This window comes from Mesocricetus auratus, unplaced genomic scaffold (genome assembly GCF_017639785.1).
Source record: "Mesocricetus auratus isolate SY011 unplaced genomic scaffold, BCM_Maur_2.0 Super-Scaffold_100009, whole genome shotgun sequence".
In the NCBI taxonomy this organism is placed as follows: Eukaryota; Metazoa; Chordata; class Mammalia; order Rodentia; family Cricetidae; genus Mesocricetus; species Mesocricetus auratus.
In genome coordinates this window covers 14,017,252-14,040,662 of record NW_024429193.1, presented here as the reverse complement: position 1 = coordinate 14,040,662, position 23,411 = coordinate 14,017,252, and the positions used below count along the sequence as shown (strand labels likewise).

At 38.2% G+C, this 23,411-nt stretch overlaps 1 protein-coding gene across 4 annotated transcripts in view; it reads right to left on the bottom strand.

Annotated features, from left to right (window-relative positions):
* The window catches only part of Sh3glb1 (SH3 domain containing GRB2 like, endophilin B1), a 43,163-nt gene that overhangs the window by 5,741 nt on the left and 14,011 nt on the right, over positions 1-23,411 (bottom strand). The window contains exons 6-11 of one of the 4 annotated variants that reach the window (XM_040751664.1): positions 20,792-20,878; positions 18,806-18,829; positions 16,548-16,637; positions 16,030-16,130; positions 11,148-11,376; positions 10,710-10,779 (exon numbers count right to left, since the gene is read on the bottom strand). In XM_040751664.1, the coding sequence (XP_040607598.1) occupies positions 10,710-10,779; positions 11,148-11,376; positions 16,030-16,130; positions 16,548-16,637; positions 18,806-18,829; positions 20,792-20,878 (601 nt within the window). The remainder of the gene's footprint in view (positions 1-10,709; positions 10,780-11,147; positions 11,377-16,029; positions 16,131-16,547; positions 16,638-18,805; positions 18,830-20,791; positions 20,879-23,411) is intronic. The other 3 variants (XM_040751665.1, XM_040751666.1, XM_040751667.1) reach the window with 3 other exon arrangements.

Below are 23,411 nucleotides of genomic sequence, written 5' to 3'. Positions count from 1 at the left end.
CTTAAATGCCATATTCTGTAGGTCTTTGAAGTGTTTGAAGATCATCTGTCTATCTAAATATATCCATTTGACCCTGAAAACATACTTAATATGACTACAAGAAATACTAACCTTATTTCTTAATTATACATTACATTTTTAAATGAGCTGCCTAGATACAATACCCAAAATGAGTAGAAACATACACACAGTATAACAAAATAACTTTGTATCAGTATACCAAAATCCATACCAATGTAAAATATTTGAGGTTAACAGTTGTCTTTTTATCCTATATTCCCCCTAAATGATGTCAAAAATCCATAACCCACAGAATGACCAAAAACCACCCACCCTGCCTCTTCAGAAAGTGGGCAATGTGTTCTCTAAACTGCTTCCTGTTGCTGTGCGTGAAGGCATCTTTTTAGAGAACCTGAGAAAATTAAGATAATGGTCAAATCCTGGGAGAGGTAGCCATACATTTGTTGTCTAGTCTCTGAGCAATGATAAAGTACAAGGCTTATCTGCAGTCCTGGCTAGAATAGTCTGTGAGGCTGGACCATCTCAGCCAGAAGCCTTGAAGCTTTCTGGTTGCAGAAGTCTGAAGAAACTGCAACAGTGGCACTCTGAGAGGCTAGATCTGGGCCACCCATTTTCATTGGTGTCTGATCCCCACACTCTGAAAGCACACAAACTTTCAAAGGTAATATACATATCTGAATTATCACAAGTATAGACTGTGCCAAAGGTGATTTTTTGTTTTATGTCTGAGCAGGTAAAATATACATCACTTGTCTTGTAGTTTCTCTAGGTTTATTTGTTTATACCTGTAGCCAGCACTTTTAGGGGATCTCCCTGATCAAACCTGATCTCTATTAACTTTGAATGAATCTACAGTCTTTCATTTCCTGTGCAAACAAAAGCATACCTCTTCCCCTAAGCAATACATTTTTTTTTTAAAGTCAAGGCATTCCTAAAGTATCTAGGCTGGTAACCTGATCATGTTTGCAATCTATGATTTGGCATGTTGAAGCTCAAACTACTTCACCTCTTGCCTCTCCCTGCCCCAGTATAGGCAGATTCTAAGAAAAATCCCAACTCTCCTCTAATACTTCCCTTTTAAGGAGGTGAGATTTTCTATTTAGATCTCTGTGGTGATTTGAATAGGAATAGCACTTATAGGGTAATATATTGACTTGACAAAGATTAGGAGGCATGGTCTTGCTGGAGGAAGTGAGTGGGGTGGCTTTGGGGTTTCAAATTCTCAAGCCAGACCCAGTGTTTCTCTCTCTTCCCATGTAGAACTCTCAGCTACCTCCCCAGCACCATGTCTGCCTGTGTGTGGCCATGTTCCCCACTGTAACGACAACAATGGACCAGACATCTGAATTTAGGCAAGTCTCAATTAAATGTTTTCCTTCACAAGAGTTGCCATGGTCACTGGTATCTCTTCACAGCAATAGAACACTGACTAAAGACGATCTCAATCAAAATGCCATTGTCTACATGGTGAAAGTATAGGGGTGTCTTTCACATGCACATCAGAAATCTTAATCTCAGACTTTTGACTGTCAAATTCTTATAAAAAGCATTGTTATGAGACATACAGAATTTTCCTTGAAAAGTGTGAATAGTACATTTCATTAAAATTATAAGTTATCTAGAAATTATTAACTACAATATGCAAGTTGCATAATTTTTTTAATTTACAAAACCGTGGTTCAATAAGTTTTCACACACACCATGTTCTTAGGGTTTGTTTAGAAACAGCTTGTTGTACTCTATTCCTGGAATTTCTAATTCAGTAGAGGCCTGAAATTTGCCAAACTAATATATTCCCAAATGGTCAGCTGCTGGCCTGGGAGCTGTTTCAGAATTACTGCATACCACACACCAGGGAGAAAGAGCATGTCAATCCATTCTTTCTAGACAGAATATCAGTAGTGCTATTTCATAGCAATAGCAATTGGGATGGATCCTAGAAATAAGGCAGGTCTCTAAGAATCCCTATATTATATTCTAAATATATTAAAATATGGATGTTGTGATACAGTCCTAATCATAGCCAGAGTGTAGGGCAGAATACTACTTCCAAAAGAAGCTTCTCTCTTCCCTTTCCCTTCTCTAAATCCTCTCACAGACCTCTCCCTGCCCTTCTTCAAATTCTTAGCTTTTTTTTTTTATCAATTGTTATTGTATGCATATATGTATTTGTACACACACTTAATTCTTAAATATAACATGCCACTTGCATGTATGTTTTCATTAGCAATAGACAACCAACTGGTATGCTCTTCCCTGGGGAGGGCTACCTCTCCCTCTCCTAGCTGTATTCAGTTTTCTGTGGTTCTCTGTATAGGGCTATGGCCTCATGGGCTTTGCCCCAACCAGTCTGGCATGCTTGTTGGTGCCCTCCTTGTTCAGCTCAAGTTTGGGCAGTCATGTTGGCAAGACTTTACAGATGTAGCTTCTGATGTTACTAGGAGACACAATCTCACAGCAAACTCCCTGATCCTCTGACTCTTAAGACTTCCTGTTCTGCAATGTTCCCTTGCACCTTAGGTGTGGGATTGATTTGTAGATGTATTATGTATTTTACTAGCCATCCTGATGAAGGTGCTCTCCTGGGAGAAATTAGCTTTGTGTGTAAAATCTAAGGGTTTCTGTACTTGACTTGTAAGAGCCTTTTGTTGAGCACAGGGAGAAATGTGGCTTTCATACCTTGATGCCCTGACCTCCACCAGTCTGAGGCAGTAAGACTAGGCACTTGGTGTGGTATACAGCAGTGAGCGAGGGTATGGATGGGTGGGTGGGCTAGGGAGTCAGTATGAAGCCACGTGTGGGCCAGGTCTCTGTCACTGAGACTGCTATGGCAGAGGGCTTCCATTAGTGTGAGTGTGAGTGTGTGTGTGTGTGTGTGATATGTAGGCACTGTGGAATATTAAAGATATATTATTTTTGTTTATGCTGTGGAACATTTGTTTAATGATGCAAAGATGTGTTACATTCTTTTATGTTGCATTTGTTTAACTCTGAAGCTGTGTTACTTTGTCTAAAATACCTGATTGGCTTAATAAATAGCTGAACGGCCAATAGCTAGGCAGGAGAAAGGAAAGGTGGGGCTGGTAGGCAGAGAGAATAAACGGGAAGAGAAATCTGGAAGACTGAGGAGCAAAAGAAGGAGGGCATCAGCCACTCAGCTATGGTGTAAAAAGGGAAGGAAAGGTATATAAAATAGAAAAACATAAAAGCCCAGGAGCAAAAGATAAATGGGATAATTTAAGAAAAGCTGGCTAGAAACAAGTCAAGACTGGGCACTTATAAGACTCTGATTTATTTGGGAGCTGGGTGGTGGGTCCCCAAAAGAGCAAACAATAAAGAACCAAAAGAGAAAAACAAAAACAAAATCCCAAACAAACAAGCATATATAAATATATGCACATGTGCTTATGTGTTTTTGTATGGGAGGTGTGAATGGAGGCATATTACAATGACTATGTGGAGCTCAGAGGATTTTACCTTTCACCTTGGGACAAGGTCTTATTTTGTTGTCTGCTGCATACGGCAGGCTAGTAGGCCCATGAGCTCATGAGGAGATGCCTGTCTCCCCCTCCCATCTCACCACAGAAACACTGGGATTACAGATGATTGCTACCACAGTTGGCTCTGAGTGACTCTGGGGATTCAAACCTGGCTCCTCAGGCTGACACAGATATTTTACCAGCCCCATCCCATTACTTTTTAATCAGAGAGAAAAGATGCTACTAGGCAACCAAGGAAAGATTTTGAGTGTTGACCAGAAACTTGATTTTCAACAACACTCACTAAAATCACTTTCTACAGTCTTTTCTGTAGAGTGAACGCTAGAGGCTGGCAGTGTTCAGCTTTACCAACTGTCCGCTCATTCCCTAGCTTCACTGGCAGCAGCCACAGGGCAGGAGTGTGAGATGGGTACAGGGGAGGGCTGGTTTGTGGACATAAGCAAATGTCAGAGGCCCTGGAGATATGCAGCCCAAGGGCCTCTTCCACTTGCCCAATGCAGGCTGTCAGTGTGGTTCGGGATGCAAATGGAAATCATCTGTGTTGACTGTAGCTTCCGGTGGTGAAAACTTTGGTGTGTAATGTAAATTGCATTCCCCAGTGAAGGCAACTCCAGTTTTCAATTCTGCCTTAATGTACCTAATGTCCATGTGCTCTCTGCGTGCTCCTGAGGGGCTGTTTGCTGAGCAACGGCAGACTTTCACATGTGAATGGTCAACCTGAAGCTTGGTCACACTTGCCTCCTAGAAATTTCAAATGGCAACTGAACAGATGCTTGATGTTTAATTTTCTCCTGCTAAGTGGTGGTGTCCCACCTAACATTTTTGAAAGAAGGGAATCATGCAGAGAAGATAAGGAGAGTGAGAACAAAGAGGAGAAAGACTTAGGTAATTGTACATAGAATAGCTTTATTAACAAAAATAGCCCAATCCCAACAACCGAGGTGACTGATGGTAAATCTGAAGTTCAAATGTAACCAGCAAAGTTCATTCTATACTAAGTTACTGTTATGTAAAGTAAGTGAGCCAATGGGAATGTGGATTGTGGGGTTTACTCTTTAAAAAGTAAGTGTGCTTTGACTGTATTTAGTCATGAAAGCTAAGTAGACCTAATAGTACCTATACACAATCAGTGGATCTTTTATGTAAATTGGAAGACTGTAAAGATTTATGAGTATACTAGCTACTTGGGGATACAAAGTCCTTGTCCTTGAGATTCAGCTAAATTTGCAAGTAATTTAAGGCAGCATGTGCCACAATGATGTGTGTGTTTGCATGAGTGCATTTGTGCTCATATAATTTTGCCAGAGAAAATCCAGAATATCTTTATACAGTGTTGAATTTACTCTGGGCAAATTCGGTTTTCAGGAGGAAACTGCTAGAACAGATTACACACAGAAGGCAACAGGCATCTAAGTACACTACGTTGGGAACTACCTGGTACCGCTCAGTCCAGAAAATGTCACTAGGAAATGACACAGTAGCTCTAAAATGCGGTGTGTGGCAGGCTCTAATAAAAAAAAAAAAAGCCTCTTAGAATCATCAGTCCAGGCCCTGACCAGTCATTTGTCTTGTCCTCATAAACCTCCTTTCAGCTTCCCTTCTTTTCAGGCCCCGTAAAAGTTCTCTTATTACCCCTCATTGGCTGAGCAGTTTGGCTCATAACAAACCAGAAAGCTAATTTAAATGTACTGCGATTCACTCAACTGTTAAAATGAGTGGCTTCTCTGGGCTTTATACTGCAGCTCTAACCCTAGAACAGGTACCTTTCTGGAAATGCTGCCAAAGCTAAAGTCATCCACTTTTCTGAACAGTTTTCTATCACTACAGACTAATCAGTTATGTGTTCTTATCTGTAGAGATGCTTCTGGAATTTGTCAACTAAAGTTACCTGCACTGAATGGAGTCTTCAGAGGCCCAGCTTTCCAAAACACAAAAGTAGGGCAGCAGCGGTTAGAAGTTTTAGTAGGCTGATGAATTCCCTCCCTTTTATTGCTACTCTAACCCACTGCTGCAAAAGCATGGCAATGCTGGGTGTCCCCTAGCCACTCCCTTTGTCACTTGTCTGAACATTTGACTGGCAAAATGAGCCAGGAATGTATAATCAGACTTTGTAGGTACAACAGAACGTACAAGACAATGTTCAGTCATTGAGACAACTTTCAAGGAAGAATTAATTTTCAATAGTAACTGTTCTGATACACTTATTTGGAGCCCTGCTAGTTATTTATTACAAATTGGGTATCACCTGCTCTGTCTATAATGTATCTGGTTTTCAGTTCTACAGTTAGTTCAGATTACTTTCATTCTAGAGATGAGGCCTCTAAGAGGTCTACTGACTAACATCAGACAACCAAGGGGAAAAGTCAACACTGTCTACCTTTCCAAGCACACTTGATGTTTTCAAAAACACCAGTCTGTCTCAAAACTACCATAGGATTCCAGTCTAAGACTGCTTCTTCCTATCACCTCGGCAAAAATTAAAGACGGTGGTAACTTCCAGGAGGCTGCATAGAAGCTTCAGGCAGGTTAGCAGTATAAACATTTCCAAAGTATCACAAAGCCCACGCCAGAAGAGACAGAAAAAATGAAGACGGATGACTGTTGACTTTCAACTGTCTCTTTCAAAACCAAAGCTACAAAAACATTCAGTTGGATGCCCCGCTCCACAATACCCATCCCTATCTATAGCATCTCTTCATACGGTGCTGATACAGCACAGTGCTAAATGTCTTCTGGGGGCATGGTGGCAGCGGCAGAAGCATTTGCAAACTGGTATATTTTGTTTACCAGCAACCCCACTTCATAGCACTCGTGGAAGTAACTAGGAACACAAAGGGTTAGCGGCACAATGTTCTTCAAAGCAGTTTATTAGTGAAAAACTGGAAACCTAAAAATTCAACAGTAGTTTAATAAAATGTGGCACATATGAAGAAATACCATGCAGCCATTAAAAAAGATGTAGAAATACATATGACACAGCAAGGTCGTCATGGTACTGTTGAGTGAAAAAGTTACAAAACAGCATGTACAATTTGATCCCATTAAAAAAATCTTTAAAGGTACAGAGTCTGGAGGCTACACACCTGTCCCAGTGCTTATCCTCAGATGGTGGAATCGCAGGCCATTTTTGTATTTTTACCTCTAAATTTTTCCTTTTGTCAGCATATTATGACTTGTGTTAATAAAAAAGTATTAACAATTTTAAAAAAGTCTACTTTGATGTAGGAATAAGAGTACAGCTTAGCAACCTGAGGTACAGTGATGTAGATACGTTAGTCTATACTGCTTCACTGGGTTATCTGGGTGTTCTGATGCTAAACACCAGTTCAAAGGCACTGTGTGGAAATATGGTGGTTAGAGCTCATCATTCTTTAGACCAGTGGTTCTCAACTTTCCTAATGCTGTGACCCTTTAATACAGTTCCTCATGGTGTGATGACCCCAACCATAAAGTTATTTTCATTGCTACCTCATAACAGCAATTTTGTACTGTTATGAATCATAATGTAAAATCTGGTATGTAGATGTCTCTAGGCAACCACTGTGAAAGGGTCATGTTGAGAACTGCTGCTTTAGACAGTGGGTCCACATTTCTATAGACCTTAAATGGCATTCTAAGTAATACTTTCCTTACTGACACTAAATCATCCTTCCACCTTCTTACCCACTTCCAAGACTGATCTGAAGGTGTGTCAACCCGTTAGAGGGTGGTAAGGCTTCAGAAGGCAGGGGAAATTGTCACGATGTCAAACTGCAGGTGCCTGAGGGTGGAGGGCTGGCTGCTAGTTCTGCAGCGCTTCTCAGCACAACTGCAGCAGGGTCACACAGATGGCTTACTGTACAACTGGGGGACTCTGCTTCCAGAATTGAGCTCAGCAGGTCTTGTGGGGGAAGACATCAGTATTAGCAGGTTTTTTCCTTTTACCCAACATGTATTTATTGAGCACATACTAAGAGTCAGGCTGTGTGCTAAGAGCAATTTATAATTAACAGAATTAAAGTCTCTCACTTAGAAAGGCTACATTCTAGAGTGAAAAGTACATGCTAAATAAATAAATTACAAACACAATATAATTACATAGAACATAATAAAGTAAAATTCCTTTTTTGTCTTAAAATATTTAAAAAGCTTTCACATGGCAGATAAACACTACTAATTCCACAGGCCCATGTAGACAAAAGTATAAATAAGAATATTTGAAAACAGCAAGTAGCATTTTCAACAAGTTTCCAGGCGATGCTGACACTGCTGGTTTGAGGTCTTGTCCTCAAAAGGACAGAGTAGGACAAGCGTGGCACTTTGCTTAGCTTCATAGTCTCGTGAAGGGAAGGAGGGCCTGAGCACAGCTGCCTGTCGGCACTCTCCTGGACAGCTTTTCACTCTGGCTTCTGCAGCTAGGCAACTCATTTCAAAGTTTCAGGTATTGGGGAGATTAGAAAGTGGATTTTCAGGGACTGCATATCAGCAAAGTGTGGCATTCTTGAGACTGCATATACAAGTCTCCTGTCCCATCCTGCCATCTTTCCCTGCTACACTAGCTTCCCTTTGTCCTGTTACCTGAAGGCTAACACTGTAGCACACTGGGGCTGTGGCTCTACTCTCCTTGTTCCACAGACTGAGATACACTCTCATTCAGGAACTTCATCTGTAGTATGAATTTGTTTATTAGCACCATGAAAATGTTTTAACTACAAACCTTGTGGGTTACATCCTTTAAGGGCAAAGGTGGATAAAATCCATTTCTTTTTCACTTTGTGGAGAGCCTAAAATACCGCCTTGTTTACTGTTCCATGAGTATATGCGCCCTTCATTCATTACTGTGCTACTGGATTATGCTCAGGGGCCAAGGGTTTATTTAAGTAACTCTGAATTGCACCATGAATTAATGGGCTTCCCAAGAGCCTTCTTCTATGCTTAACAATCCCCTTGGACCTTTACCTCAGCAAAAACTAAAATTAAACAAAACATCCAGCCAAACAATAAAACCTCATTAAAACAACAACAAAATAAAAGACCATGCCTACAGAATATGGCAGATTTGTGGTGGACAAAGGACAAGGACCCTTCATCCTTTAAAGCCTCCATATGAATCCTATGGGAGGGAGCGCTGTGCTGCCTGGAGAACCATACTCCGGGTGGAAAGTCACAGGACCTGCTACAGAGCTCACACTGAGTGCAGTGGGGAGAGCTGGATCTGGCTGGGTTTACAGTGGGTGGAGAGTGGACTGGACAGGAATACGCACAGTGTAAGATGTTCTTCTAGTCCAGTCACAAAGCCTACACAGCAAGGTGGACTAGCTACAGGGACTGGGAAAGGGCATCCGTGTTTATAAAATGTTTACTATATGCCAGGTCTTTGCTTAGGAGCGAAAGACAAAAAGTAATACTTGTGGAAGTCTCCTATAGGTGGCATACTTATTACCCCCTTTTTACCTTTACAAAATGGCAGTTATAAATCTGAGTTGAAATCCAAGGAGTGCAATGTGAGGAAGGCTGCATATGAACTCAGGATTGATTCACTCCATATTAATATTTTCTCCTGTATTGTTCTATTTCCCCAAAACCTAACTTGCTGAACTAAAGCAAATTTTTCTAGTCCCTCAAACCTAGATTTGGACAAGAATAGCAGACGGTACTACAGATGCTTTCCTCACTTGACCCCCAGAACAGAAGCCGCCTTGAGCAGCTCTGGGCTTCGTTCAGTGTGCAGCTGGAGTCAGAGCTTTACACAACGATAAGACTGCAGAAGAGTGTGTCTGACAGCATAGGAACAAAGGGGCTGGTAAAGCTGGGACCAAGAACTATCTCTACATTTACTGAGCTCATAAGCGCGCTTAAAACGAATGGATGCTTAAAAATGCCATTTAAACATCACCTTCTTGGAGTTGAAAAGTTTACACTTCTAGAATCTCTGACTAAATGCACTACACTTTTGAACTTTACTGTTAAGCTAATCTAAACAAACTTAAGCTCTCTTGCTTCAAAGATCCAGTACATCTTTTTCTTTTTACCTGTTTACTTCTGACTTCTTAGATATGAATTAGGTGACTCCTAATACAATACTTCCTATTTCTTTAATCATAATATTAGTTCTGTTAGAGGTTATTATTTTTGTCTTCTTTAGGAGCATCTTGTTTATAGTAGCACCCTTGGTTGGATCAATAAAGTAGCTGGTTCTCAACAAATGTCTTTTGGATGAATGGATGGAGGGATGAGAACTGAATACCTGACAGAAGAATTTCTCAACTAGCAATTTAGAGAAATTATTGCTGATGTATAGCATGATCCTCGTATCAATTCTCTGGCTTCAAATGTGTCCTTAGTAATTTCCAGAGGGTGTACTTCATAACTAGAGACTCAGATGAAGATAAACTACATTCATTGCATATGACTTACCCCATAATTAATGCTATTGCACTAATCCTTATTTTTGCACACACTTGTTCAATAACAAATCATTACTGTAGTGTAGTATGTTCTTAATGGATGCAATTCTGATTATGCATCAAATTGTGCCAACTGAAAAATCTTATGACTATTCTTAGTGAATAAATTTGTCCCCAGTGTTCTGCAACCTTAACAACAACTTTTCAAGGACTTAGGTTTAAAAGAAACTATCCATAGTGTTTTAAAAATTAACAAACCCAAACCAAACCAAACAAAAAACTGCAAAGCCAAGAGACCCTACTTAAGCACAGTATTTAAGTCATCTAATTCCTATTGGGCAACAAGGTAAAAATGAGTTTTTACTTTATTCTTTGGCTATTATACCTAAAAAATGAGTCACTAGAATCATGCACAGTAAATTTATTTTGCATAAAAGAAAAAGCTTGCTGTTAATGAAAAATTCAGTAGAAAACAATCCTTTTGTTTTTAAATTGGGGCTCAAAAGTAGAAGTTGCTTGTTAGTGAAACCTCAGTAGAAAGAGAACTGTGTAAGAAAACATTCTTGTCATGAAATCTCTAACATAAATTCTGTAATGAAGTATTAACCATGCAATTTTACTGGCAGAAATGCCAGTTTCTGATGGCTTGTAATTTTTCCTTTTCAGTCCCTTATGACATGAACATGAAAGATACTTAAGCCTGCTTTAGAGTTACTGTATATAAATATGGTGTCATGATAGGTAATCGTTCATAGTTTCCCTATTTAATTGAGAAGTTCTAAGTAGGTAATTGGCACCTTGCCTTTCTGATTTCCTCTCTCCCCCATTAGCCAGTCTGAATCCATTCCAACGACACTGAACACAGTGATTACCTACAAAATATAATATTTCCAATTATTAACTATATAAAAAATAAGCATATATCAAACAAATCAAATTTATATTAAATATGTTTAAGCTTTCATTATTTAAGAGTTTTAAACATCCATTTAGTTGAAAATTTACATTTAGATGAAAACTTATGATTTTATCAGTGGCAGTTTTAAACATAGGCAGAACTTGTATACATAAACATTTAAAACATTATTTATGTTTCTCTATGTAAAACAGAATTTTAAGTGTCCATATTAACAAGTGGGATTCATGAAGCATTCATAATAAATGATGTCTAAGTTAGTAATGAGAAGCTTACATTTTGTCCTACTATCAGACTGCATGTGTCTGTGTGTGATCGACTCACCTCATCAGCCAGAAGTGACAGTTCAGTACTGTTTGCAGCGTCATAGTCATAGAGCACCCTGGCCCTCCTGCAGCCGCTTGATTCCTTACGGTCATTGAGGTTGGAAGGAGAGGTGAGTACTAGGTTACCCGTTGAAGCCATAGCAGAAGGACCAATGGCGTTTGATAAAGCAGATGGCACAGGTGTTCCAGAAGTCTGATTGTTGTTAGAAAGATAATTGGATGGAAAACTGTTGGAAAACAAACAAAAACAAAAAAAACAAACCCTCAATTATCTATTTTCAAGTGATTAAATTACTCACTGTCACCACTTGATGGCACTGTTGACCAACTTCCCCACTGGAAAGATTTAGAGACACTAATACTTCAGCAAGGAAGTGTGAGTTTGTCTTCCTCTTTCTTCTTGGGTGGCACTCAAATATAAAATCCTTGAAGGTTTGCTTTAAAGAACATTTTGGCTGACATTCCTTCCTGGGGTATATGTGTGTGGATATTTTTTCTTAAATGCTGCTGAGAAAATATAAATATACGCCACGTGCGTGCGTGTGCGTGTGTATGTATGTGATATTAATTTCTCTCTCTGTGAGGAAACAAAATAAATAAAAACAAAGAAAAGCTAAACAGTAGGTAGTATTGTAAAAATTAAGTTTTCTTAATTTTTGGGAAACATTTGGTTGCCTGAGCTTTGTCATGAAATCAATATATCACATTTTCCTATCAGTTAAGTAACAAGTATGTACTAACATGCTCAACATTGCTACTTTAAGCTCAAGACACAAGATAAACTGATGTCATAATTACTTTAAGAGGCACACAGACTAAGAGATTAAAACGTTCAAGTTAATTTATTATCATTGACAATAATGATGAAATATAAGATAATAGGAAAACAGAAAATTTCACGAGTTGATTTTTCTATTACTTTAAAAGAAAAAAATAAAAGCCCTATTTTAAACAAGTGAAGCAGGGTAGCTTCCAATGCATTTCTTTTCTTTTTTGGTTTTCCTGAGACAGGGTTTCTCTATGTAACAGTCCTGGCCATCCTGAACTTGCTTTGTAGACCAGGCTGGTCTTGAACTCACTAAAATCTGCCTGCCTCCACCTCCAAAGTGCTGGAAATAAAGGCATGTGCCATCCCTGCCCAGCAGCTCCCAATGCATTTTAAGACTTGTTCAGCAATAGTCTATTAAAACACTAGGCCATGCATGCTAAGAGATGCTCTCCTACGGAGTTATACACCCTGCCCCATATTTACGCTTTAGTCAATCTATCCATTAAAATATACAAGGCCATTTGTTTGGTAAACTATAAGAATTTCATGCCTCTGGAAAAATAACATTGTTCTTAAAACTTTTTTAGAGTTACTTATTTTGCATTATATGTATGTGCACCACACACTCCTGTTGGTTTCCCTGGAACTAAGGTTACATTTGCTTGTGAGGTACCATATGGGTGGTGAGAATTGAACTTAGGTTCCCTTAAGAGCAAGTTCTTAACCATTGAGTCATCTTTATAACCTGATAAAACTCTCCTTATGACCACCATGCCATCTAGGAATCAGTCAGCCACCAGCAACATCCTGTACTACTTTTATTTTCTTAAGCCATGTTTGTCTCCTACACTGCTCTTACAGCTGAATCTAGAGATGCACAGCAGAGGGATCCTATGTTCCTCATTCCCATTCTTCTCTAAGCAACTCTCCAGACCTTCTCGTTTAAAACATTTTTATTTTATTTTATTTTTTTTAGTTTTTTGAGATAGGGTTTCTCTGTGTTGGACCCTGTCCTGGAACTCAGTCATAGTGTCAATATTAATATATCCAGTGTGTCAGGAGAAAAAGAAAAATCTTTGTTGCTTTGTCTTACATTTATGAGTAGAACCCCTTAAATGGGCCCACAATGCTGCCTGGCAATTATATATCAGGCCTAGGCAATTCACTTCTGTTGATCATTTTATATCCTCTTATTTACCTTCAAATGCCAGCAGTTCTCCACTTGGCTGATACACTGGCTTCTTTCAATGAAGAAGAATGAGGAAAGTGACATCTACTCTTACTATGGATGCTGCCTATATTTGAGGGTAATCCCCTTTTCAGGACTCTGAACCGAGACTTGGAGATTTCTCTAGTGAGCCTTTCCTCCGTCCAGTACCATCGCATGTTCTCAGTGTATTTTATCACTGCCATCAGCCTGCAAACCCACTGTTGTCTCTAAATTTAAAGAAATTGTAGATCCTCTTTTCTCCTTTGGCTGCTGCCTTTCTGTTCTTAACAAAAGAACTACTGGGAAATTCACCTCAACTTGCTGTCACAATTCTTTTCAGTCTCTCAAGTAATAAGCCCCACCCACTGTTCAACCCCCTGTCTACTGATTTAACAATCTGTGACATGATTAAGACTCTACTGTCTTACTGACTTAACCATCTGTGACATGATTAAGACTCTACTGTCCTTCTCTAACTGACCACCTTGGCACAATGCCCTGACATGTATCTTTATCAAAAGAAAGCTCTGAAAGGTGACACCCACATTTCTAAACTTTAACATTTAAAAATAGACCTATAGAAATTAATAACTAATAACACCAAATCACTGGAGTTAATTAAAAGATGGTTACCTCTGTGCCTGACACTTGTTTCCTTCTGTGAATACTATGCACTAACAGTGTCCATCTTGTGTGGTGGCTAGGACTACAAAGTCTATGAATAACACACATGAGGTGTATGGAAAATATCTGAGTACAACTTAAGCCCTACAGAAGTAAGAGATGTTATCCAGCGACTAATAGCAACAATCCTATTACAAAATGGCTCTACTCTCCAGAAACAGCTTTTGGGTTGGTTAGTGTGACATGGATGCTTTGTTATTTGTTATTGTTAAGATCTGCATATAAAAGCTTAAACAACAAAAAAAAAGATAAAGTGTTTTACTATGTAGACCAGGCTAGCCTCCTGCCTGAGCCTGAGTGCTGGGATTTCAGACATATACCATGACAGCCAAGCTGTCTTGAAATAAACGAAAGGGCTATTAACATTTCTCCCACTCCTGTCACTCGTCCTTAGCAGTCATATGTTCTTGGCAGAGAGGCAGGATGGCCAGTCATCACCAGAACAGTGTTGGCTTTACTTTGAATGGTGCTTCACCTGAGTACCAGAGATGAAGCTTTGTTTGAATGGCTGAGTGCCAAGGACTTGGTGGCTTTAAGAGAATTAAATATGAATGGTTAACAAGCACGACTCATCTGCTGCACTTCCAGAGTGTCAGGGTACGGTGCGAAAAGTGTTAGGGTTTCTCGGGTTGTCTTTGGATATGCATACTACTAACAAAACACTAAGAATGTACAAATGTAAACCAGGCAGGCTACCAGATCTAAAAATAATAGGCCACCGTTTATTTTGAAGATCTAAAATTAGCTTTGTGATGTTATCTAACTTTGGTAACATCACAATTTTATCTGAAGGATAACTTTGCAGAATGAACACTGCAGTGAGTCTTTCCAATGCCAAACTCCTTTTTATGGTTTACTTCTAAGGCCATTCATGGTGCAACCCTGTCAATTCCTCTAGTCTTACAAACAACTCCTTTCTCCACTAAAACACTATGCTCACTAGAATGAAGTATTGTCAATTACCCAACTTCCTGCTTCTCTTTCTTCTGCATCCTGATTACAATATTCACCCTTGCCTTGTTCTTCATCTAGATGACTTCCACTAAAATAACTCTACCTGGGAAACTCAGCTAGTTGCAGCTGGGCCATAAGTAGATGTCCTCACAACAACCTGCTCCCTCTCTCTACATTTTACCTAGCTTGTCTTCCTCTGGCTAGTACTCTACTTAGAATTCATACGGTTTCCAATGTTACCTTACAATGTGAGCTCCAACAAGGCAAGTACCCTAGCTTGTTTTGTTTGCTGATGTAACTCCAGGATATATATGGGGACTTAAGGCAGGTATTAAATAAATATTTGATAATTAAATGATTTAAGTATGGACTTTATATACTCCTTTGCTTTAAAGAATATTATCATCCTTGAAATAATTATGTAAGGGACTTGAGGTCTTCAGACTATTCCAAAATTAACCAATTAATGAATCAGCTTACCTTTAAGGCAACAAAATAATGTAGCTGTATCTATCTTCTTCAACCAATAGCAAAACATATTCAGTAGTAAAAGAAAAGTTTAGTCTCAATATATCTATCATTTTCTTTGTATGGCACTAGAAACTATTCCCCTAATTATCTTCTCATGTCTGTAACAGATTTGTGCTAGGAAGGCTAAAGACGTAACCTCTGAAGTCTGATAATTAAAAAAAAATTATTGTGTACAAGCTAATAAAATCCTTAACTCTTTCATTCTCACCCAGCTACTGGATTATGTACAAAAATCTTTGTTTTTAATTAAGTTTTATCTATTTTTCTGTGGTGAGCGCATGTATGTGTGTGACGGTGGGCATGCTAAGGTCAGAGGACACTTTTCAGATGCCAGTTCTCTCCTGTGGGTCCTGGGAACTGAACTCAGGCATCAGGCCTGGCAGCAGGAACTTTACCCGCTGGCCATGTCACCAGCCTCACATAAAACATCTGAACTTCTTTCATCAGGACTAAAAAAATCATGTCTTGCTTAGTTACTGTGCAAAGAAATGAGCTTTATCCCAGCATTTCCCCTCGTGTGTCAGGCTTTGTTGTTACTCATTTTTCTTCTCTAATGTCCTCCCTGTGTCCCTGCTAGCCTGTGCTGCCTGGCCCGGGAAGCAGGGCTCATCTTGTCTCTTTCTACCATCTTGCTGTCACAGTGCTGGGACTTATTCAGGTCCTCATGCTTGTGTGTCTCGTGCTTACCCACTCTCCCCATCATGACTTTCATATAGGAAAGGAAATGGCTACCTTCCCAATTGTTTTTGGAGGTCTAACATGTACTGGTAACACTGTGCATAGTAAGTCATCTGAGCTTCCACGAAGTCATTCAGACAGCGGAGATGATGGGCCTGGAATGGAAAAGTTAGTCAGTTCTCAGTTCTTCAAGAGGCGCAAGTCAAGGCAGAACAAGGATAACACTGTTGTGAAGGAGGTCATCTGTATTACCCTACTGTAAAGCTTACTAATGTTCACATTCCCATCAGGCTTCTTAAGACTAATTACTGGTGAACAATACATTGACAAACTTAGTTTAGTCAAGAAGAACCAACATGAGGATTTATGAAATGGGGGAAAAAAGTGAGTGATGAAATGTAAGAGAAAATTTAAGTATTTCTTCAGATCCCTTCAAAATCTCACACTTTAAACTTTCCCTTGACTGATAACTGTCTGTTATGTAGCTCAGGGTGCCTTTAACTTCACAAACTCCTCCTTAGCTGTCTAAGTGCCGTCTCAGCGTCTTTTGTTCAGGATGATTTAACACTCACGTGGGTACTGCTGATTCCCTCCAGCAGAAGTCGGGTAATCTCTGCCTGACGATCAAATTCACTTTGAGTTATTCGCAATTCCTGTTCAGACTTAAGTTAAAAAATACTTTAAGGATCTTGTTAGAAATTTAGTTCACTTTACACAGACCTACCTCTCCAAATCCCAATATACTCCAAATAAGAATTTGATGATTCCCTAATTGTGTGTGTATTTGTGTGTCTTAACTGGTTTTTAGTTTCTAGACCCATCTGTGTCACCAAACACAATGAACAGAACTGATTCTTCACCAACACTTGACTCATACCAAATCTGAATAGTCTGAAGACATATGACAGTCAAGATACCCAAATACCTTTTTTAGTATTTTGCTGAAGTATTTTACAAAATACTGAGTACCACAGTTTTATAAAACAATATTACTTTCAAAAACTCCAAATTACTGTGTGCTCTTTTTTGTACTTAAAGTTAACAACAGTCTTCAATTTCAAATCAAAGACTACAAGAGTAAAGCCAGGATCCCCACCTCTCACCTTTAGTTCCCGAACACTTGTTGCTAAGACAGTCCTTGGTTGTCCCACAAAGTTAACTTTCTTTTGTAATCTCTTCTAAAGCATGTCATTACCATCATTATTAAGATTAGGGTTTAAAAGTTTTTCTATCAGTTACACTGGTCTTCAGTGCTGTGCTGGTGCACAGATTCTAAGGAAAAAGGAAGTGCTCTAACATCCTGATTTACAGGGTATAAATACTCTGGCTTTGGAAATGAGAAGTAGGTAGCACTACTGGCTTCTGTTTAGTGCTAGAACATGAAAAATTAAGCAAACCTAAATACACTAAGCATTAATATCTCAAAACTTTGGTTAGAAGTAGGTGGTAAGAAAATGAGGAGGAAAAATAAAACTTCACAGCCTATTTGAAACAATGAGCTTAACTTCACTACTGGAAATCATCACAGTTGACCGACTCTCTAACATGTGGTTACCCATATGCAAACACTGTGGGTGGGCTAGGCAAGCCTCCAGCCTCGCCCCACTTCCTGTTATCTCTTTCTGTTTCCTATGAATGGATAAAGATGGAAGATACAGTCAGTCAGTTTCCTGCTCCCGTTGCCATGTCTTGCCTTCCCTGACATGATGGACGCTCCCTCTGGAACCATAAGCCAAAATAAACTTTCTACCTTAGGTTGCTTTTGGTCATGGTATCTTATACCCTGATTTCATGGTTCAACTTATATTCCCTCACATGTTGGTCTGCCATCTTTTCCTGTTGGAGGGATGGGACCACACTAGGTTAAGATTCCACACAGCAAGACGAGACCTTAAATCAAGCATTTCACATTGCACAGCCAAACAACACAATCAATAGCTCAACAAACTATGCATGAAGCACACTGTAGAATCAGCAATTCCATAAGTGATAAAATAAAAGTTAAGGCTTACCAAGCTATTTAAATATCTGAGGCCACAGTCAGTACCTATCCTTAATTACTAACATTATCTTAAATTGGAATGCAGACTTTGGTAAGCTTGAGAATGGCAAGTAAATGACAAATATCTGAAGACCTAAAATAACATTTGAAATGAATCTACACTAAAAAAAAATCACAATTTCCTTGAGTTAAAAACTTGATTTCCCAGCCAAGAGAAAGTGAGCAATGGTAACAGAGGCAGAGGGACCACTAACAACAAGACAAGCAGACAGATGGCTTTTACAAGTAGCAGTATGACACTAAGGGAGAAGACAAAAAGCAAATGATGTACTTGTCATATCGCACAATGATGAAATTGTAATTATGACGTTGACTACAAACATTTTCTAGGCTGGCTTATGTAGCTATAAACTATACATTTTACAGGTATATTCTACTAATGTGACAGAAATTTCATTTTGGGGCTCAAGAGGCCCACCTTTACTTCCCTGAAACCCAATTCTCTGAAGACAGGAGGTCATAACATTTGGTGTCCTTTACTTTTAAAGTAACTGTCAAGGAATAAATCAAGTATTTCACCTGTCTTCTGCACACACTGTGTGAGTACCACTTGCTCACCTGCTCTCTAGGATTCCTCATGGTGTACACAGCCCCTGTGGAATGCAATTCTAATGCTGTATGGACTGCTATTAGTAAACACACTTGATAATTTCCTTAATTTTCAGATTTTAAAAGATCTGTAACATAGGCCATATTGTCAGAGCTCCAAGGCTGGTGCTCATTTAATGTTTACTGAATGTCAATTTTGTAGTTTAAAATTTTACTTACTTTTGTCACTTCCTCTGCCCAAATCTAGCCAGCATTAAAAATTAGAGAGAAATATAGAGCATGAAATAAAGTTGGAGTTACACATTTCCTACAACTTAGTATAGAAAAATACAGTTTAGTTTAAATGGCATACTTCTCCCCCTTACCAAGTGAACACAGTAGTAATCTAAATCAATATAGCTGAATATATTATGAACTGCCTCTTACATGTATCAACAATACCAACTTTAAAATCTTATGATAACTCTACAAATAAGAGTAACAGCTTTCTCAAATTGAGAATGCCTGAGCTTTCATAGAGAACCTGCAGTCTCTCATGTAAAATGAGAGGTTTGAACTACATGATTTCTAACTTTGAGGAATAAATTCTAAAATTTTAGAAAATAAAAACAAAACAAGGATATATAGACACTGAGTGTTACTGATGAAACTATTTCTAGGGAGAAAAAATTTGAAATATAGTAAATTTAAGATTGCTAGTTAAAAATCTTATTGTAAGTAGATGATAACCAGCTACAAAACAAATGCTTTTAATAATCAAGTAAAGCCTTGCTAATAGTTTAGAATATTTTTACCATAACAAAAGGAAACCTGTGATTTATATAAAATTAAAAATGACTGAAATAGTCAATTACCTATAGATAAGACAATGGAAATAAATAAATACATTCTCTTGCTATATAATGAAAGCTGTTATTTAGCCAGGACTTCAAAAATTAAAAGTTGGAAACAAAGGCAAATACCAAATGTCAGGTTTATTTTTCCTGGTTTGAGTTCAATGCTAATAGAATAAAAGCAATCAATCAATGACCCATTAATTGTTAAGTAGACTATTGATTTCTTGCCACTTTAAATGGCAGCAATTTATTCAGAATATAATTCCAAGAATTATTAATTCTTTGTGTGTTTGGTATATGTGCTCGTGTGTGTGTGCGTGTGTGTTGGGGGTAGCAGCGGTGGCAGTGGCCCATACATGGAGAGGCGGAGACTGGACTTTAGGTGTCCTCCTCCATTGCTCTCCGGCTTACTCTTTGGCCTGGGCTCTTACTGCACTGGGAGCTTACCAACTGGCTCCAGGGATCTTCCTGTCTCTACCTGTACTTCCAGTGCTGGGGTTATAGACAGGCACTGAAATTCATGGATTTTTTTATATGGGTGCTGGGGAATCCAAACTCAGGCAAGCATGTGCCCAGCCCCAAGGACTATCAATTGCTAGAGGCTAACATGAATTAACTGTTTTTTATATTCATATAATTTTATTTAATTAAGGTAAAAACACAAACCAACAAACCTAGCATCTCAAAACTTTCTTCAGTTTGAGCTAACTATGTACATTAGCTACTATAAACAATTTGTATTCTTTTATTCCTGGGAGTTATTTAAGGGAGTTAGCACTGGATATGGAATAGGCCTGGTCACTGCAATCTGTCTCATCTGGAATGGCAGACAAAATAATTCTATATTGGATTTCAACAACAATATGGTAAAACAACAACAACAACAACAAAAACGAAGTCAATTTGTATACTTTTACTGTTTTCCAAGTAAGGCAAATTTTGTTAGCTTTCATTGCTTTTTTTGTTTGTTTGTTTTTTGTTTTTTCGCGACAGGGTTTCTCTGTATTGTTTTGGAGGTTGTTGTTCCAGCCTAGCCTCGAACTCACAGAGATCCGCCTGCCTCTGCCTCCCGAGTGCTGGGATTAAAGGCGTGCGCCACCACCGCCCGGCGTTAGCTTTCATTGTTAAACTACCACTAAACTACCACCTTTACTAGATGTAAAAGAGCGTTACACACCTATGACTTTAAAATCTGTTTTGGCATGACCAACAAATCTCGTGGTTCTTCAAGTTTCAGTATCACTTCAACTAATATTTTTAGCCTGGATATAATCAATGCTTAAACTTCAGCTATTTGATTTCTATATGCAGCTAATAGCAAGAGAAGGCATTTTACTGAAGATGTAGAAAACACAGTAGGCCAACAAACCTTCAGCCATTTTACATGCAGGAAGTTGAGCATGTAAGAGAAATTTACCATAATGTTATCTCCTTCAAGCCGGGCGGAGTTCAGTTGCTTAGTGCACAGGTGAGAGACAAAGAACACATTATACCTATGAGCACACCGCAAGGATTACATCTGCACACACAGCACATTCTCAACAGCACAACAGACCATTGCTTTTCTACATAGTTCATGTAATGGTGCCTACCCATCGCAGAATTTTCAAAACAAAAGCCAGCTGATACTTAATTTCTGATCAGACTTGTTTGGGGGAAACAAACCTCTTTCAAAATTACAAATTAACTAACACAACTAAAATTTCATTTATGAACGCCTACTTCATACCAACAAGCTTCCTATTTAAAGCTCCTTTCTAGTCTGAATTTTTGGCACCTCTAACCATTCTCTGTTTCAGTTCTCAGTCAGACCTTCCTCAGAGTGTGAGGGCATGCAGTCCCTGTATTTCTCAAAACTGAAAATGCCAATGTGTGCAGGTAAAGTTACGGTTACAGAACAGTGCTCTAGCCTACTGGGATTGTAGGGTAAAGGTTTAGATTGCGGCGGAGGCACAGCTTATGTTCACAGAGAGAACATACACTATGTGAATTATATGAAGGATCTTCTTCTCTCAGATGCTTTTAAAGGCTCTAACATTAAAAACAACTTTTTTTCTCATTAAACAAAATTTTAAAAAAGATAATATGATTAGATTACCAAATATAATTTAAATGCACCAATTCAAGTTTTTTTCTTGCCTCTCTGACATAATGTCTTACCTCAACATACTACACCACAAAACAGAAATTAGTCAAGACTGGATATAGGTAGATTAAAAACGTTTTTTAAATGATAGGGTTAAATCATCAAAAAGTTTAATCTAATAATTTGTGAACTGAGGGTGACAGAAATTTTGCACTATTAATGAAGTTCATAATAGAGCACATTTCACAAAATTAGTGTTCAATACAAAGAGAATTTAAAGAATGAGACCAGGAAAACAGTAAATGAAGTTATTTTAGCAAGTAGGGATAAACCTCGCTCCCAAACCTGACTAGAACAGTAATGGGTAGTCACAAAAAAAAAAATCCACATAAACAAAACAGTGAAATGAAACAATATCTAGGGTAAGAAATACCCTCTTAACTTGCCAACTCAAAACCAAGAGATGTATCAGAAAGAAAGAAAAAAAAAAAACCCCAGCAAAACTAAACTCCCAGCAGACTATCGATTTCATGAACTTGAAAGACAGGCCAAAAGTAATTCAAACTACGGCAATAATGTCTGAAGAACGAGTCATGCAGAGAAGGAATAAAAACAGAATTTTTGTCTGGACTAGTATTTTTATTTTTAGCAACACATTAAGTTTTGTTTGTATTGTGTAGTAATCCTAAAAACCTTTACATAAATTGCTGGGATATACCACCTGCATCATCTTTTAATTTTGAGCATGAATTTTCATGGCTGTATCAATTGCCAACTTTTCCAGATGTATCAAGAAGAATCGTTTTTCCGAAGGTGACCAGATTTAGTTCCTGTGCATCCTAGTAGTGGTGCTACACTATGTCAGTACAATCAAAGGGCAGTTAGAGTTAGGTCTGTGTGCTTCCTGGCACTTTCCTAGGTTGGAAAACAGACCATCACCATAATGGTTGGTAATTAAACATCTGTACTGGAACCTGGCAATGTTATTCTTATTCCACAGCCATCAACATCCAAGTTTTTCTTTTGATAATTTTCCCAATGATCCTTGTTAGTATTTTCCTGACTATAAAATTAGTATCTTAAAAGTAAAATCATACTAAATCACTTTCCTTAACAACTAGAAACCAGCAAACTAATTTAGGGTCTCATGCCATCTACAACATTCTTTTGTAAATTTTAATATTACGGATAATGTTTAATGAAAACCACACTGAGATAATGATGTCATGATAATCTGAGAAGTGAAAATGAAAGTGATTGGCAGTTAGTATCTTATCGAAGCTAGCCCTTCCCCAGCAGTAGATAATACAAAGTATCAACTTCATGATATAATAATTTTTAGCCTTTCCTTCACCATAGAAATGTATACATTATCACTAGCCATTCTAGTTACATGCGCATTATGAAATGACTGTGGCTGTGGTGGGGAGTCCAGATATTATGTCTCTTAACAAAACACATCCATATGCTCTAATTAAAATGCTAGCTTCCTCTAACATCTCATTCTTGTTTATGTTATAGTATTTTCAAACTGTTACAATTCAAATCTAACTCAAGTACTGTACACAACAGACTGAAAATATAGACAGCATATCTATTAGATTTAGTTAAAACTAAAGCCTTTTAATAAAAGTTAGACAAAAACTATTTTAGGGGATGGTTTTCTAAAAATATACCAGAATTTATTTATCCATATTATGGGTTTCTTCCTCTTCGAAAAAGCTACCTGGGAAACCATGCTAACATTATTTAATGTTTTGTAACTATTCTTGGTGACAATTCCTCTATTTATTTTGAGATAGATATCTAAAGAAAATTACTTACTTTTTAAGCCATAGACAAATATTCTCAAACTTGATTCACTTTCATCTTAATTAAATATTTTACCATTTCCCATTATAAT